The 18,629-nt window shown below is 38.1% G+C and overlaps 1 protein-coding gene across 6 annotated transcripts in view; it reads left to right on the forward strand.

Moving 5' to 3' along the window:
* mast4 (microtubule associated serine/threonine kinase family member 4) overlaps positions 1-18,629 on the forward strand; it is a 172,802-nt gene that overhangs the window by 93,689 nt on the left and 60,484 nt on the right. For all 6 annotated transcript variants that reach the window (XM_028463618.1, XM_028463619.1, XM_028463620.1 and 3 more), the window contains one exon: positions 17,344-17,375. In XM_028463618.1, the coding sequence (XP_028319419.1) occupies positions 17,344-17,375 (32 nt within the window). The remainder of the gene's footprint in view (positions 1-17,343; positions 17,376-18,629) is intronic.

Raw genomic sequence — 18,629 nt, forward strand, 5'->3', positions numbered from 1 at the left:
ATAGTATGTGTTGGAAATATTTAAAAATATTTTTTTCAGATTTTTATGGATTTATTGTGACAATATTAGTCATCAATATTTCTCCCAGATTTATGTATGTATGTATTTTTTAAAATACATATTATCGTTGTTATTATTAGACCAATGTTTTTAAACAGTTGTGATGTGCATTGTTTTTTTTTTTTTTAATTATGACTTATATATTGTTTATAGAAATGTATGATTCAACTTTTGTGTTTTAAGGAAAATAAGGAAATGAAATGTATGTGTACAATACATACATTTTTTTTCCATTTGTAGCCTACATGGCTAATATTTGGGCTATGAAACTCACAAAATGCGGACACTTTCAAACTTATAGTTATGTAGGCTTTTGGAAATGGAAAAATAAATAATTTATAATTATATTATAATTAAAACAAATAATCAAAATATAAATTCACCCTTGGGTAGGCACTGTCTACCTTGCCTACCCTGACGGCACGTCACTGCCCTAGGGGTACTTGAACACATTGTATGGGGTACTTGGTAAAATTGAGTAATCTATTTCCAACATGCAGAGTCATTTTTAAGCCTATTTCAGACACTGTACATACTCATCCAACATCTTTCCTACCCATTAACAATAAACTGCATTAATGAAATAATCAATACTGTGGCCTTAATATCCTACTAATTGTTACTAACATGTTATGCACCTTACTAACAATTGAGGTAAATATATTCTCTGCTATACAATAATTGTAATGCACAAAATTGATATTTAGTATGTTAAACTTACAGGTTGACATTTTCAAGCTATTAACAACATGTAAATAAAACAAGAAATTAAATTGGAGTGACGAAGGGGTTCTCCTAATCTGAAGAGAGGCCTCGGGGGTACATGAGACAGAAAAGGTTGGGAAACACTGCTGTCGATAAGCATAAATACACTGCTCGACTTGTAATCACAATACATGTAGAAAGTTGGCGCTCAAGTTTTTGGAATAAAATGCAATCATGACCAAAACATACAGTATATTATTCCAGCTCAGATGGATGAATGGATGAATACGTGACGGTCCTTGGTCGACTATAGCTCACATTATTTTCCACTGTAACTTCCTTGTACTGCTAACTTTCTCCCTTCTATTTTCAGCCTTTGAATGTTTCTGACTGTGTCAAAACATGGAATAACACAGAAACCTAAACCTCCATGATGCCTAACATCCAGCTGCAGGCAGAACAGATGTAATCATCAAGACCTTCCTTTGAGTTTTCTGCCGCTGCGGCAGGAATCAATGTGAGATTGAGCAATCATCATAGCTATGACGGTATTAGTTCAGACAGAAGGTTTGGTTTTACTCATGATCTTGTTCTCGTTAATAAAAGTCAAGCAGCAGAATTCAACTCGCTGACAGCTTATCAATGCACAAGCTGCTTGGTTGGCCACTTCAGATCAATGTGGACAAAATCAGGCTGATAGTAGAGCGTCGGAAGTGAAGACTTCCTCTCATACGAGGTGTGTTCAGGGTAGATAACTAGTTCCATCGATCGGTTTCACCTCTCCTTATCCCCATGTAAACTTCACGTCTTTGACTTTGCAGCAGCAGGAAGGTTAAACGCTGCTCATGTTGAGTTTGTGGTGTTCCTAGTCCACAAACCAATCAAATGTGCTTGTTTAAAGTCCTTGGAAAGCAAATTCTGACATTTTCTTCTAAACATATTAAAATAGGTCATAAATGTGTTCCTTAAAACATGTACAAAGCCATTCAACCATTTATAATGTAATTGTGGAGCTAGGCTTCACAAACTGTGTTTCAAATTTCTGTGTCATCATTAGCATAAACCCGACCCTGCTGCTGAAAATAAACCATATATTCGGACTCGGGAATCAAAACTCCTCCGCTGGTGCCATATTTTCCATGAAATGAGCACTTTTTTTGCACCGCTATTGTGTGTTTCGCCTCTAGCTGGCACAGTTCTGACTCTACTTGGGAGAATTGCACAGACTCGGGTGGAGCGGACCTTTCCGCTGACACCTCGTTTGGCCCGAAAACCAATGGGAGAAGCACTAAGGCGGCGCCCTTCTCACGCGTCGGCATGGTTCCGACGCATGAGAACGTGGAGTGTGGAAGTGTGTGTGTTTGTTTGTGTGCTGACAAAGTGGCTCTGAAAATGGATGGATGATAGATACAGTAAATAGATAGATGGATGGATATTTGTGTGTGTGCTGCCTGATGGAGCGCTGGGTTGTGAGTGTGTGCGCGTGCCTGTTGCCGTGACAACAGTACGTGATTGTGTGTTGCTGCAGAGCTGTCACTGCATGGAGTTGCTTCGTTGCTTGGACAAAGGGTTCCTCTGCTGGCTCCACCATGATATAAGTTTGAGAAAAGTGAATCTGTAGACAAATGTGTGTATCATAATCTAGCATTAGTTTGTATCGGGCCGACGTAAATCAGTACGTCTTGCCAAAGGGTGGAAGGCAGGAAAGTTGCAAGTGCGGTTTTCTGGCCAGAGACAGTAGGGGGGAATGAAAGGCCCCCCAATCACCCCATAAACATTTGTATTACCCTTACAGGGACTATGAGAAGGATTTATTAAGGTGAAAAAGTTACTTACTTCTGCTTTAAGTAAAAAAGTAAAAAGTAAAACAAATGTTTCTTCAATAACAGAGTTTTCAAACCAGCAAATTATAATAATACATTTTATTTAAAAGTGCTTTTAGAGACACTCAAGGACACTTTACAGCATATAGAGCAAATAAAATGTGTCAAGAAAAATAACTGCAAATGTTCAATAAAACCCAGAGCAGCTTTGAGTTTGACATGTTTAAGAACTTGTAGAAAACTGGTACATGGTTAGCACTTATTGATAGAATTTGTAAATAAAATGTTTGAAGAAAAAAAAAAAGCAAATGCTCAATTAAACCCAGAGCAGCTTTGAGGTTAATGTTTTAATAACTTTAAAATGTTAACCACAAAACTAAAGGACCTGCCTAACAGAAAAAAGCTCAAGCTACCAACATTTTGCGTCTTCTTACGTCGTGACGTCATCTTCGAAGGTCTTAAAAGTAACAAGTTCATTTTTAAAATGTAAGGAAAAGAAAGTAAATATATTTGTTTAAAAAATACTCGAGTAGTTTTTTCTGGCATCAGTAGTTTACTTAAGTAGAGTAATTAAGTATTAGTACTTGTCACCTCTGGCGTTGGCTCAGTTGGGCTAATCCAACATCTGTGACCTTAACAGTATGGATGCCAGAATGCCTTTACGATAATTTACTTGACTTTCAAGTAACTTTGACGTGCTAGAATTTTAAAAATGTCACATTGACCTTTTAGCAATTTATTTTGCATGGCGAGCTGCCTACAATGAATTCTTAGTGGTATTTCTAGTCCCAGAAATTTAAAAACAGAGACATACTCTTGTAAAGGCCAAGGCGACGACAACAGTGTACTTTTTAAATTCCCCAGCTGTCCAGCAGCACCATAAAAACCCAGCTACTTTAGATGCTGCTCACATTTATGACTGTGAGAACACTGTAAAACATTCTCACAATAAGAATAACAGAGAGACAGAGTTCTCATAATTATTATTCTGTCATTTTTTTTGTTGGTAACTTGTCGTGCATTTCCGATTTACCCAATCAGGGTTCTTCTTTGTTTAGAATATTTAGAACCGTCCTGTAAGGTCCTACTGTTTGTGTTTGTTTGATGCTTGTTGATTTATTCTAGATTTTTTCCCTGCTGAAAAATTCAACAGGGTTGCTTTAGCGCCCCTGGTGAGAGGGAGGCTAAAGCGCTCATGTATTTCTCTGTAAATGCTGTTTATTTGTTTTATTTTATTTCACATTATTTCATTTAGTTTTAATTAATTTAGTTATACTTTTTTTTTAAATACATTTTTCATCCAATACAATATGTGATTGTAAGAATGCTACATTTTCTCCCTTAATGCAATTTTTTTTATTTATTTAATTTAATTTTGTTATATTTAGTCTTATTGTATTTTATGTAACTTTGTTGCATTTAGGTTTATTTAATTTGAATTAATTGGACTCTATTTTATATTGTCATTTATTTTAGTTCAATTTTATTTAACTTTAATCTTACATTTTCATCCAGAGGGAGGCTAACGTGCTCATGCATTTTCTATGTAAATGTATTTTTTTTTTTTTTTAATTTTATTTCACATTATTTAATTTTGTTTTATTTAATTTAGATATACGTTATTTAAATACATTTTTCATCCAGTTACAATATTTGTAAGAATGCAAGATTTTATTTGATTTAATGTTATTCTATGTAATTTTATTTTATGTAGTTGTTTTTAATTTAATCTAATTGGACTTTATTGTATTTTTTTCATTCATTTCATTTAACTATATATTTTTTGTTTTATTTAATTTAACTTTTATCTTACATTTTCATCCAGAGGGAGGCTAAAGTACTCGTGCATTTTCTCTGTAAATGTAGTTTGTTTTAAAAAAAAAAACACACACATTTTTCATCCAACGCACTATTTAATTGTAAGATTTTCTGTTAATGCAATTTGTCTTGATTGATCTAATCTAATATGATTTCTCACGTATTGTATTCTATGTAACTTCATTTTATTTAGTTTTATTTAATTTAATTTACTTTTAATTTATTTTATCATTTATTTTATTCTGCAATTATTTTCAGTTTTCATCCAATTCAATATTTTGTTGTGAGAAATTTTTAGTCAGCATGTGTGTGTGATAATTTCAGCGTACATCATTTCCTTTAACATTAGCTTCTTGTCGACACTGACTAGGTTTCTGAGCGTATTGTTGAGTCGTGATGCATCGTTTGTCTGTTTGAAGCTGAGAAAAAGCCAGTGAATTCTAACGCCTTGTCAGCAGTCTTCACTTTGGTTCCCGAGGGGACTAAACTTTGCAAACTGTGCTGCAGGCTCTTAACTGCAGCCCTTTGTTTTGCGCAAATGAAATGCATGGAAAACGAGAGTTTTTGACCTCATGATGAGGGAAACGATGCAGAGCAAAGACCTTGAGGAAACAGAGTAATTGCTGAGGGCTGAACTGATTTGCTGAGCGAATGCTAAAAACAGAGAGCGGAGGTGAGCGGAGATCATGGATCAGAGCAGAGGCTGGAAGTTCATTCAGGAGTTCGGTTTTTCTCCTTCCACTGTCCAAAAACTTGCCAAGTTAAAGTCTTCTAATGAACTTTGGCAGTAAATACATTTCCGTCTCTCTCTGTGTCTGCCCTGAGCCCTGTGTCAGTGCCTTTCACCTCTTTATCACTGATTGAGCTTAAATAATGTAGCTTCTTCTAATAAACTTCACAAAATCATACCAAAAATCTATATATGGTTGATAAGGTCAATCTATTATTAGTGAGGATACAGGAGGCATTCTCACTATTGTTATTGGTTTTTTCTTCCGTCTGCGTTAACTCCTCCTACACCATTTGTCCGACAAAAAAGCTCTCAAAAAAATTCAGAAAGTTCCCGTGATTTATGCTATTGCTTTTATAATTTGAAACTTAAACTTTTTTACATATTAAATGAATGAATGAATTTCTATTGGAAAGTTCAGGTTTTTCAACTTTCAAGCCCTTCATCCCCAGCCATTCTTCAAACAATTTTGACCATTCAACCTTTAACATGTTCAGCTACTACCCTTGTAGTCACCAAATCCACTACTTGGCTACCTTGACGGGTTATCAAAGGACTGAGTGGCTGACGCGCCCAGCGTGTACACACATACGACTTCTTCAAACCAATTTGACCATTAAAGTGGAGCTCTTTCTACCAACAGAGCGATCCATGAACTGTTGCTATTGGCTGCTCGAGCTGCTCGTCAAAAGTCTATTTGTGTTCACGATCTGAGAGTAGTGGAAGTGCCGTGGCAGATGTTCAAGCAGAGGTCTCCATCGTGGCTTTTGGCACAGCAATTACACAGCAAAGCAAGAGGAAAAAGGAAGACCGAGGTGGAGAAGCAACAGTTTAAAGTCACAAACGTGTTGGGGAAGAACGGACTCCGCGGAGGATCCTTCAACTCGGTATGTGGGGGACTGCGCGCCATCCGCTTTCAGTCTGTGCGCGCTCTGCCCCACATAGCGAGTCAGAGAGAGTGTGATAATCACTTGTAAACCCAAGAGAAACATTATCTTAGGTGGAAAAAACAGATGCAATTCATTTGCAGTCTGGATGTGGAGTGTGCCTGCTCTGATCAGCTGGGCTCGGCTGCGGCTGCTTGTGTGTGAGGAGCAGCTGTGACTGTGAGCCTCTTACTGTCCTCACAGCAGTGAGTGATACGTGCTTTCATGTCTTTAAAACATCAGACTACTCTCTGATAACATAAGATAAAGTCCCTACATTTGTCACTAGTCTCTATTAAGAAAAAAGTCACTAAGAGCTCCACAGTTGTACGCGTTCGCGCAAGCGTTAACAAGAGGACCAGTGAGTTTCGTTCGGGGGGGGAGGGGGGAGTGTGGAGCATCTCACGATTCTACAAACTTTAGCTTTAAATCCTGCTTACTGACAAACAAATAAAGAACACCGGTGAAAATATTACCTCCTTGATCGAGGTAAATAGCAGTGACTTTTATCCCAGAAAACACAGTAGTTTTAAAGTAGCAGAGTTTAAGTATCTGGGTGTGAATTCTTGATTGTTTGAAAGTTGTGAAAACTAAAAGCCACTTTTTCCTTATAACAGACTTTATCGTCAGTCTTTAAGAATGACTACTCTTAAGACTTCCAAGGCAAGACAAGACAAGGAAAATGTATTTGTATAGCACATTTCATACACAAGGCAACTCAATGTGCGTTACATGATCAAAAAGTGCAACAGAAAACATTCAAGCTTAAAATCTATAAGAACATTAAAGTTGGCAACCACCCTTACCTGACTACCATCTCACTGATGTATTCTGGACCAAACCCATTCACAGATTTATACACCAGCAGCAGAACTTTAAAGTCTATTCTGAGGCTGACTGGGAGCCAGTGTAAAGATTTTAAAACTGGAGTAATGTGTTCTGACCTCTTTGTTCTGGTTAAGACCTGAGCTGCAGCGTTCTGAACCAGCTGATCTTTACAAAAAGCAGCTGATCATCCTATTGTAATGTTTTATTGTCTATTAATCGTTTGGTTTTTTTTGTCATAAATGTGTTTTTAGTGTCAGTTTAATCATTTAGCCTAGTTTTTCCAAGGGTTTCATGAGTCATTCCTGGACTCCTGTTTTGTTTTTTTCTCCACTGAGTCCTTGCCTGAACTCTTGCCCGAGTTGACCGAGCCTGAGACAGAAAAAAAGGAAACTTAAGATCGAATCTCGCCAACTTCCTCAGATTGGAGAGACGTGTTCACTTTGCATTCTACATTGAATTCCTCCATCTGCCATCCTGTGAAGGAAGGTCACCCTGTCCGCTTGTGCTTTTGAATGGTTCTAAATCATCTTTTAGGCCTTACATTCATTGACTTTCAATCCTCCCAAAAACCAAATCCATGCGTAGCTCGAGGGCACAATTAGCTGAATGTTGGATGTGGATTTCCAGTTATGAGTCAGCGTTGCTCTGCTCTAACAGATCCGATCAATGGTTTTATGTTAGACTCATAATTTTGAAAACAGTGCAATTAGCAGAGTTTTCTTTGCTCTGATTTTATGTCATTTGAAGATTTAATGATGTAATGTCTCATTATGGGAGACGAGGGGTTTCCTCACTCTTCAGCATCAAACTGTCGTGAAGCTAAGTGCACGGTAGATCTTTAGATGTAGAAGAGTCCAAAATAAATCAAGGGGAATTATTAATGAAGTCATTTTTTTTTTAGCTGAAGCACTCCCACTTCCTTTGATGTGTTTTCTCTGAGCTGAGTGGAATTGCTGGAGGGCGGCCGCTCACATTCACCCACATGGAAGAAAACAAACACTGAAGTTCATGGTGTCACCATTGTTCTCTCCCGAGCTTGAAAGTGATGATAAACAAGCGAATACATTTAAAAAATGTGCTTTGTCACCTAAACTTTGAACTTTCTCCCGCTTTGACTTTTTATTTATATCACCTGCATGAGAGCACAACACCCTTTAAAAGGATCCCATAATTAGGCTGAAAGTCGTGCATTTATGTTATTTAGCTAATTTGATCGCTTTATTTCTAAGCAGGGTTGGGGTCAATTACATTTTTCAACTACAATTACGTCTTTAATTATCCATGCTCAATTACAACGCGATTACGTTGCCAGTATTTTTTGCTAATTACAATTAAAATGATAATCATTATTTCCCCATGAAATCAATTACAATTAAATTCTCAATTAATACAGTTCAATTACAATTAATCACAATTGTTGAGCCAATTTATAAATAAACCCTTAAAAGTCAACCATCCTCTTGTGTTAGCTTTTTTATGATCTCTTATGATATCGGGTCAGGTTTGACCCATGACTTAAATTCATATTTTTGGTGTGTGCGTGTACCCCTCGATTTACATTTTTAAACAGTAAAAAGATCCTCAGGTAGGTAGGCCTACGTGTAAGTCATAGAACTTAATACCACAGTTCCCCAGTCTTGTGTTTAATTATATTATAAATTACAGTTTTTATAGACTTTTCATGCCAATTACAATTAAAAAGTCAATTATTCGATTACAAGTACAATTGACCCCAACCCTGTTTCCTAGTATTTTGCTTTGTAAAATCAGACGTTGAACTAAAAGTATTTATCTAAATTAGAATGATCAGATGTGTCCCAATGTTTTTCTGTGTCGTTAAAAAAAAGTTTATGAAATTAATATTTTCCAAAACTACTGGTCGCTTTTGAATCTCCCAACTTTAGGCCTGATTTCCCAAAGTTCCATTTTGACCTACTAACCCTGCACAACAAAGAATGTCATGGTTAAACATACAGATTAACATTATTTAGCCTCTGGTACATCAATTTAGTGCACGTAATGTGATTTACTAAAAATACAACTACATGTGGGAACTTTTGCATTCATGTACCATTTTGGATAGGCAGGTGTTAACTGGCAGCTGTCATGACTATCAGTGACGCATAAACATTGAGCGCATTAGACGGCAGCAGGTTTCGAGGGACACGTACATACTGCCATCTGTTTAACCTCTGAATCTATTTTGAGTATTTTTTTTACAGTACCCGTATTTTTCGGACTATATGGCGCCCCGGATTATAAGGCGCACTATCAATGAATGGGTCTGGTTGGGTCTATATATTCATACATAAGGTGCACCGGACTATAAGGTGCACCGGTTTGTTACTATTATTATTATTATTAGGTTCCGATGTCCCAGAATGGGACAGAGGAACCTATTGTTTTCGCTTTTATTTCCTATTATTATTATTATACCCCGCCCGCCTTTGATCGCTAATTCGACCCCCTAAAAATGCCCGAAAACTCACCGAAATTTGCACGCACCTCAGGCCTGGCGAAAAATTTGATAATTTGGTGGCGTGAAAAAAAACGGACAGAAAACGGACAGAAAACGCACGCGTAGCGTATCTGTCACGGTTTGGTCGTGGCGCCGCCACAAAACTGCAATGCTAATTTTCGTTAGCACGCAAAAAATTCCAAATCTCCATAACTCTGACACACAAACTTCGATCAGCTTCAAATTTCACACAAAGGACATGTGCCCAAGCTTGGTCATGACTGCTTTGAAACATTTCCCATCATGCCTTGTGTTTTCGACCGGTGTCATTTAAGGTCATGTACACGGTTAGCATTTACAGGACGCCGTTCTAGGAAAAAGCTTATAACTCTAGAATGCAAAGTTCAAACTGCTTCATATTTGATACACACGATCACTGTCCAGAGCTAAACAACAAACGATAACCAATTTACCCACAATGCCTTGCGTTCTCAGAGAGCGCCGCTTCTGTGGTCGTCCTACACGAGCAGCTGTAGCGGACAGACGATATGTCGTGTTGACTTCAAAACACTGTAGGATGAATCTTATTAGATGGAAGCACATTGCAATGGCAAATAGAGCAGGCTGTGAAAAGTGGGAGGGGACTATCATGACACAAGAAAATCCCTCGCCATAACTACGCCGTTATACGAAAACGCTTATAACTCTAGAGTGCAAAGTTCAAACTGCTTCATATTTGATACACACGATCACTGTCCAGAGCTAAACAACAAACGATAACCAATTTACCCACAATGCCTTGCGTTCTCAGAGGGCGCCGCTTCTGTGGTCGTCCTACACGAGCAGCTGTAGTGGACAGACGATATGTCGTGTTGACTTCAAAACACTGTAGGATGAACCTACACAGAGGGGAGCAAATTGCTATGGAAGAAAAAACAGGCTGTGATCAGTGGGAGGGGCCTATAATGACACGGGAGAATCCTTCGCCATCAGCACGCTATAATAGGAAAATGCTTATAACGCTTTAATGCAAAGTTCAAACTGCTTCAAATTTGATACACACGATGATTGTCCATCCATGAACAACGCTCGATGACCAAATTACCCATCATTGCCAGTGGGAGGGGCCTATAATGACACATGAAAATCCCTCGCCATAACTACGCCGTTATACGAAAACGCTTATAACTCTAGAGTGCAAAGTTCAAACTGCTTCATATTTGATACACACGATCACTGTCCACAGCTAAACGACAAACGATAACCAATTTACCCACAATGCCTTGCGTTCTCAGAGGGCGCCGCTTCTGTGGTCGTCCTACACGAGCAGCTGTAGCGGACAGACGATATGTCGTGTTGACTTCAAAACACTGTAGGATGAATCTTATTAGATGGAAGCACATTGCTATGGCAAATAGAGCAGGCTGTGAAAAGTGGGAGGGGCCTATCATGACACAGGAAAATCCCTCGCCATAACTACGCCGTTATACGAAAACGCTTATAACTCTAGAGTGCAAAGTTCAAACTGCTTCATATTTGATACACACGATCACTGTCCAGAGCTAAACAACAAACGATAACCAATTTACCCACAATGCCTTGCGTTCTCAGTAGGCGCCGCTTCTGTGGTCGGCCTACACGAGCAGCTGTAGTGGACAGACGATATGTCGTGTTGACTTCAAAACACTGTAGGATTAACCTACACAGAGGGGAGCAAATTGCTATGGAAGAAAAAACAGGCTGTGAGCAGTGGGAGGGGCCTATAATGACACGGGAGAATCCTTCGCCATCAGCACGCTATATTAGGAAAATGCTTATAACGCTTCAATGCAAAGTTCAAACTGCTTCATATTTGATACACACGATGATTGTCCATCCATAAACAACGCTCGATGACCAAATTATCCATCATGGCCAGTGGGAGGGGCCTATAATGACACACGAAAATCCCTCGCCATAACTACGCCGTTATACAAAAACGCTTATAACTCTAGAGTGCAAAGTTCAAACTGCTTCATATTTGATAAACACGATCACTGTTCAGAGCTAAACAACAAACGATAACCAATTTACCCACAATGCCTTGCGTTCTCAGAGGGCGCCGCTTCTGTGGTCGTTCTACTCGAGCCGCTGTAGCGGACAGACGATATGTCGTGTTGACTTGAAAACACTGTAGGATGAATCTTATTAGATGGAAGCACATTGCTATGGCAAATATACCAGGCTGTGAAAAGTGGGAGGGGCCTATCATGACACAGGAGAATCCTTCGCCATCAGCACGCTGTAATAGGAAAAAGCTTTTAACTCCAGAATGCTAAATTCAAACTGCTTCATATTTGATACACACGACGACTGTCCAGCCATAAACAAAACTCCATAACCAATTTACCCATAATGCCTTGCGTTCTCAGAGGGCGCCACTTCTGTGTTCGTCCTACACGAGCAGCTGTAGCGGACAGACGATATGTCGTGTTGACTTCAAAACACTGTAGGATGAATCTTATTAGATGGAAGCACATTGCTATGGCAAATAGAGCAGGCTGTGAAAAGTGGGAGGGGCCTATCATGACAGGAAAATCTTTCGCCATTTCTTGGTAAATGCAATATCTCAGTTGTTTTTACACCAATTTACACCTAATTTGCTCAGGCCAATTCCCAAAACAGTGGTATACGTGACCGTGGGTTACCGCCCCCGGCCGTTTCATCGGAACCTATGACGCCGCTCGCGGCTTTAATTATTATTATTATTATTATTAAGGCTCATTAAGCGAAACAAAATAGTTAGATAAGTCAAACTTTATTCAACTCATTAACAATAACTCTCAACATTGTTCAGGTTTAACACATAAAATATAGAACATTACACTCACTTTTTCAGTTCAGTATCTTGAAGCACAGTACTGGTACATATCACTCCACGAGCCTGACTACGGTAGCCCTGAAGCGCCAAAAATCCATCAAGCGGTGCAGCTTCATAGTTTACCAAAGTTGTAGTAAAACATTTTGACATATTAATTTCATACGTAAGGCGCACCTGATTATAAGGCGCATTTTTGAGAAAATTAAAGGATTTTAAGTGCGCCTTATAGTCTGAAAAAAAAAAAAAGGTAATCGTTTTTATAGTATTGTCTAAAACGGCTTAAGGTGTAGAAGTTTGACTCTATAGAGTTAGTTTCACAAATCTTACTATCCTTAAATGCATGCTTAGTTCATTATCTCCACTTTCTGCAGTCTGTGTGACTTGGTTTGTAGTTTTACATAATCATCAAATAAAAAAAGCTGTTATTTATCCAATAGGGGCCTTTGTTTGATTTCCCAATGTCTTTTAGGTCAAAGCGCCTTTATTTGTACATGGAAATGCAATTTTGAGACAAATGCAAAACCGAACGATAGTTGGAGGTAATCTTGAATTAGGATGAGCCGTGCCGCTTCCTTTTATTAAAATCCTGTCACGCAGAGCTTTCAGAATACATTTCCTGTTGGAAGTAAACCTCCTCTGCCTGCACCGGCTTTGCTTACTTAGAAAGGTGTCAACTGGGTCAAGCATCAAAAGCATACGCAGGCGCATCGTCAAAGGAAATTTATGTTACTCTATGGAAATGTTTCCAGAGGTGTGAGGTACAATTACATGCTGGAATGTCGAGAGTATATCACCGCATACATTGGCAATGCATTCTTCTTTTCTAATAAAAGTTACGTTGACTGCGTGACTTGTGTCTGTGAAGGAAAATATCATCTCTTGGTCTTTCTGTAGGCGGAATCCAGACTTTAAGCCTTCATTGATAGGAAAGGGAACATGGGGCTTAGCTCTTGTTCTGCTGACTATAGCAGCCAATACGGATCAACTCTACAACTGATCTGTTTCTAATAAGGGCCCCCGACTCTTATCAGGCCATTGATGGATAACAAATTCTTCAATGATCAAATCAATTGGATCTGTGGCAGCCGAACAAAGCAAATTAGGGCTGAGAACTTGACATGATCAAACTGTGAATCTTTTGCTTGAGTGAAATTAAATGCTCCACAGGAATCTTATGTAATTATGCTCTCACAGTGTAAATCTGGGGGGAATGAAGCATTATGTTAACATTGATGATGGTGGCGGGTGTCAATCCGTGACTTGCATGAGCGTCTTTGTGGCGGTGATGCATCACCACATGCTGTAGCTTGAGAAAAACATCATTTGTAGTCCGATGTCTTTTATCTTATCGTCGGTGGCAGCTCTCATATGCTCTCTGCTGAATTTTAATGTAATGTCTTTTATATTTGGAAAAGCAGCAAAACAGCACATTTGTTGGTGGTAAATATGCTCAAGACTTGCACATTAAAGTGAAAATGGAGCATCTGTCAACACTGCTCCATCAAAGTGAAGTTTAGAGCAATTTTTATGGTAGAAAGCCATAGCATGAAATGGTAAATGACTTACAGATTACCAATGATTTGTCTCATCTTTGAATTGTTGAATTCTGTATCTGTTTCTTTAGTTTTCTTTTCACACAAAATATCAGCCAGCTCTGATCGATATAGTTGTAACAATGTAGAATCATTAGAACCCTTGACCTGGCTTCTGGTCACCCACTGATCTATGTTAGTATCAATAAGTCACATATTGCTCTATCAAACGACCAAAACATCTCATATCAGTTGATTAAATGAACAAAGAGTCACCTATTGGCCTTATCGGCCTATCAAATAATCGAATAGTCTCGTATCGGTTAATTAAAAGACAAGAGTCTCCCATGTGCTTATCCATCGACCCAAAATTTGCCTATAGGCTTTTTTTCAACCAAAGAGTCTTGCATTGGTTGATTTAATTATCAAAGAGTTGCCTATTGGTTTATTGAATGACCTAAGAATTGCCTATCAGCCTATAATACGACCAGAGGGTGTTGTGTAGGTTGATTAAATCGCCAAAGAGTTGCCTATTGGCCTAGTTAACCTGACCCTTATTGAATTATCAAATGAACCAAAGAGTCACCTGCCAGTCTTTTGAGCAACCCAAGAGTAACTTGGATATTTCTATATGCCCCCAAAAAGCTTTTAATATAGAAAACAATGGTTTTTGCATTATTTGGAGTTTATTATTCAAGATATCTAAGGCAGAAAGGACACTATAACAATTTCCTATTAAAACAGAAACTACAAGCCTTCTTTGGCTTATTTGTTACTTCTTTTCAAAAAAAAAGTTGACATTCCAATGTACAGTGCTTGTACTCGTACATGTTTTGCAACGCAGAAAGTTTGTGTTTACTCTGAGGACACTATTCGTGACCTTGTCAAATGTATTATTTCAAAGTTAATAGGTGGCCAGCAATATATTTATAGTTATTTCTATGGCCTAAATCATTTCTTAATTCACACAGTGATTTTCCTTTTTCTTTTTTACAGTTTCACTTGTTTCGGGGGAAAAAAGTTGCTTATCTCCAACATTTGAGCAATGCTTGGGATTGTTTGCTGACTTGTCACAGGCATTTGTTTTTAAGTAGATTTATGCTCTAAGTAATGAGCAATGCAGGGCACATAATCCCACCAGAAATCAATGAGGGTATTGTTTGTTTGCTGGAGTGTTTGAGTGCACACAGTTTCTACTGACCTTTGTGCGACTCCATGGCTGGCATGAGCTCAAAGTGGCTTAGAGTAGTCGCAAATGCCATAATGGGATGATTATGTACGACTGCTTTGCATAGTAGCTTTAAATACCAATACATTTATTTATGAGTATTTGTGGGTCTGTCCTCTGTGATCAACTCAACTTAAAGAAATTAGTTACAGAAATCACAAATGTACACAAACTATACCAAATGTACTTATTTTTATCTCTTTTTCTCTTTATATTTTTGCTCATTTTAATACATTTTTGCTGCATTATTCGCATTTCAGTCATTTCTCCATCAAATTTCAACGCCTTTTCTGCACATTTTTTCCACTTTCAAGACATTTTCAGCACTTATAAACCCTTTCCACCACTTTCCCACCTAATGTTCCTTAGGTTAAGCCATTATTGTCACTTTTAACCGCTTTTCACCAAATATCATGCTTTTTTTTTTGCCAATTAAACTACATTCACGATTTTTCATGCCCAATATTTGCCATTTTAAAGGAATTGTTCCAACATTGACACTGAATTTGAACGCCTTGAATTTTTTTTACCCCTTTTTCTGTCCATCTTTGGCCACTTTAATTTGTAACTTTTAACCAATTTCTGTGTTTTTTAAATCTCATTTCACCACTTTTCCACCATTTTTTGTCACTTGTAACCCATTTAATTTCTGATTTAAAAAAAAAAAATGATTTACATCTTTAAGATGACTATATACTATGGTGCAAATAATAATAAACTTCCTGGATAACAGTGGATATAGTCAGATCAATAAATAAATGTGGTTATAACAGAGTCATAGAACAATGGACCGTCATTTTACTGACTTTATGGATGGACCCCAAAAATCTCCCCCCTTTATTCCCCCTTATAGATGGCCCTGTCTCCACATGACTGTTCTTCAATGTTCATGTCTGTGTTCAACCACCTTCAGGTACAGTGGGGGTCCCTGGTCTCTGGAACCTTTATTTTGGGGTCTCGGGCTGAAAATGTTAAGAACCACTGCATTAAATGACTCACAATAATTCAGTTGATGATTCAGTTGAATTGATTCACAGACAGAATCCTTCAATCACCAATCATCCCCCAATAGTGGGGACTCAAACAATTGGGAATAAGGACTCGGGTATCAGACTCTTTGGAAACAGCGAGGACTCAAATGATCCAATTAAACTGTTCATAAATCGTTCAATCAACCAGATCAATGAGTGACGACAAAGAACCTGGATTCAGTGAATGACTCAAATTTAGCATTACAGTACCAAAAATCACTGGAAAATGTTGCTTGAAGATAACAAGTTTCCCAAAACTTTGGTTTGTGTAACAAAATTACCAGACTGTAATTTGTAACAGACAAACTAAATAAAATAAGTTTGTGTCAGTGACTGTTTCACATGTGATATGATGGAGAATAATACTGTAACTATTTCTTCCTAGAAATGTTGAATATGGCAACCCTAAATCAGTGAATAATGTTTTCCATGTTTCTGAAAATCACATTTATTCACTACTTTTAAAAATATGCTTTCTAATACAGCTTCTCGTATTGTCTTGGGAATGCAAAGGCCATTTTTCATCTTTTTGTCAGAATCAGGGGTGGCACAGTGATGTAGTGGTTACCTTCGTTGGTTTCAAGCCCCAGGGTGGATAACTGTGAATCATAATCACAATCCTTTTATTATCATTGTACATATGTTTTGCAGACACACAAGGAAATTGTGGTTGGAAGTCTCGGTTTCTAGGGAAAAAAAAAAAAAAAAAATCAGAAATAGTAAGAAAAAAAAAGGAAATGTATATATATTAAGAAAGAAAATATAAACACAATTTAAGTATAAGCACAAATTAATGATGTATAAATAAATGTGGAGATGGCATATTATCCGGTTTCCTCCCAACATCCAGATGAATGAATGCTAGCATTAGCAACATTAGATTGAAATGTGCAATCGTTTCTTCCTAATCTGCATCAGATGGAAAATAAAAGCACTCACTGAGGTGGGTTTAAATGCAGGAAATATCCATTGCACTTCCAAGAAAATCAGCATCACATTTACATGTTTTGATTAAAAAATGTTATGAAACACTACTTATGTGTGAACACATCCAATGTGGAGCTGTTAGATTGTTGAAGTGAATCTCATTCCCCCCCATGTCACATTCTGGATGTCACCGTTACAAATCTGCTCCATATGTTCATGGTTTTTGAAGTTTTCCAAAAGATTTACTACAGCTCCACGAGGAATGCTGAAAGGGTTGCTGTATTCTCAAGTTCTGTGGCTTTACATCCACCATAGCATCGTTTGTCTCGCTTTTTTGCATAAAATGGATATAAAGACAATAGAAAATGAGATTGTGGTTGTTGAAATTGATGAAAAATGTCTTCTTTTTCTTTACAGAAGGAGCTAAGTCTTCCCAGAAGAGGCAGCCTGTGAGTAATCTTCCAAATCTCTCATAAACATAACACAGAGCCACAATTTGTTTTGCACTGGCACCATTTTTTATTTTTAATCACTTTATAACTGAAAATCAAAATCCAAATCCAAATTGAAGCTTTATGGTTCAACAAGAGAAATTGGCAGTCTGGCCACTCTATTAGTCACACTTAGCTACACAACAAATTTAAAGCACATCTTGTTATTTTTTTGGTTCTGTAAAACTATCCAGCATCCTGGTTTTGATGGGGCTGGGGCTCTGAAACAATTTTAGTTTGAATGTTACATTTTTTGCCACAGGCTCTTATTTTGAACAACCATAAAGGCTGGCATACACTGTGCGATTTTTGGCCCATTGTGTCTTCTTTTGGGATCAGGCCGAGTCTCTGCTAAATCGTGTGTCGTGCATCGTGTAGTATACGTGGGGTCACGAGAAGCGATTAACACCTCACGACCAGGTCCCGATCAGCAATCGTATCATGTTTGAAATTCTGGTCGCTCCTCGTGAGGGTATCGCACTGTTGAAGCAGTGCCACGGACCCGCTAACCTCAAACGCTCACGTTGCGCCTGCGCGAACACTAGGGGTGTGTATTGCCTGGCATTTGGTGATACATAGGTCAAGATATGATATGGTGAGATATATTCCGATATTAAAGTATAAAACGATTATTGAGATTTTTTTTTTTAGATTTTATTGAAAAAACACAAGCTGGTCAACATGCCCAGGTTTCAGAGCACTTCTTTGTGCAGTTACAATGTCTCCTGCAGTGGAAAAGACTTTCCTGGTTGAATAAAAAAATTAATTAAAAAATAAGGATGCATTTGGAATCGAGAATCGTGCGACGTAATAGCACGATATATCGCCGAATCAATTTTTTTCAACATCCCTAGTGAACACCATTGGACCGCTGTAAAATGGACAGACCGTACTGCCCACACCTGTCCAGACAGTTCCTGGTGCATCACATCCCCACCTTTTCTTTTTTAAAGCTCTTTTTGCTGAGATTTGCAAGTGTCTCTCAACTTCCGGGTACATTTCCGGAAACAAGAGCCCGGCGTGTGACGTATGAACGTACAGTGTGAGCAGTCAGATCGTGTCAGAGTGTCGGTTCGTACAGTGTGAGAACATGAATCGTGAGCTTAACACAGTGTATCCCAGCCTTTAAACTGTTGTAGTACACCCTCCACCTTCCTGGTACTGATGGGCCTCTGAAACATTTATAGTTTTAAGGTTTCATTTTCTGCCACA

Source organism: Gouania willdenowi, chromosome 12, assembly GCF_900634775.1.
Source record: "Gouania willdenowi chromosome 12, fGouWil2.1, whole genome shotgun sequence".
NCBI classification, from domain to species: Eukaryota; Metazoa; Chordata; class Actinopteri; order Blenniiformes; family Gobiesocidae; genus Gouania; species Gouania willdenowi.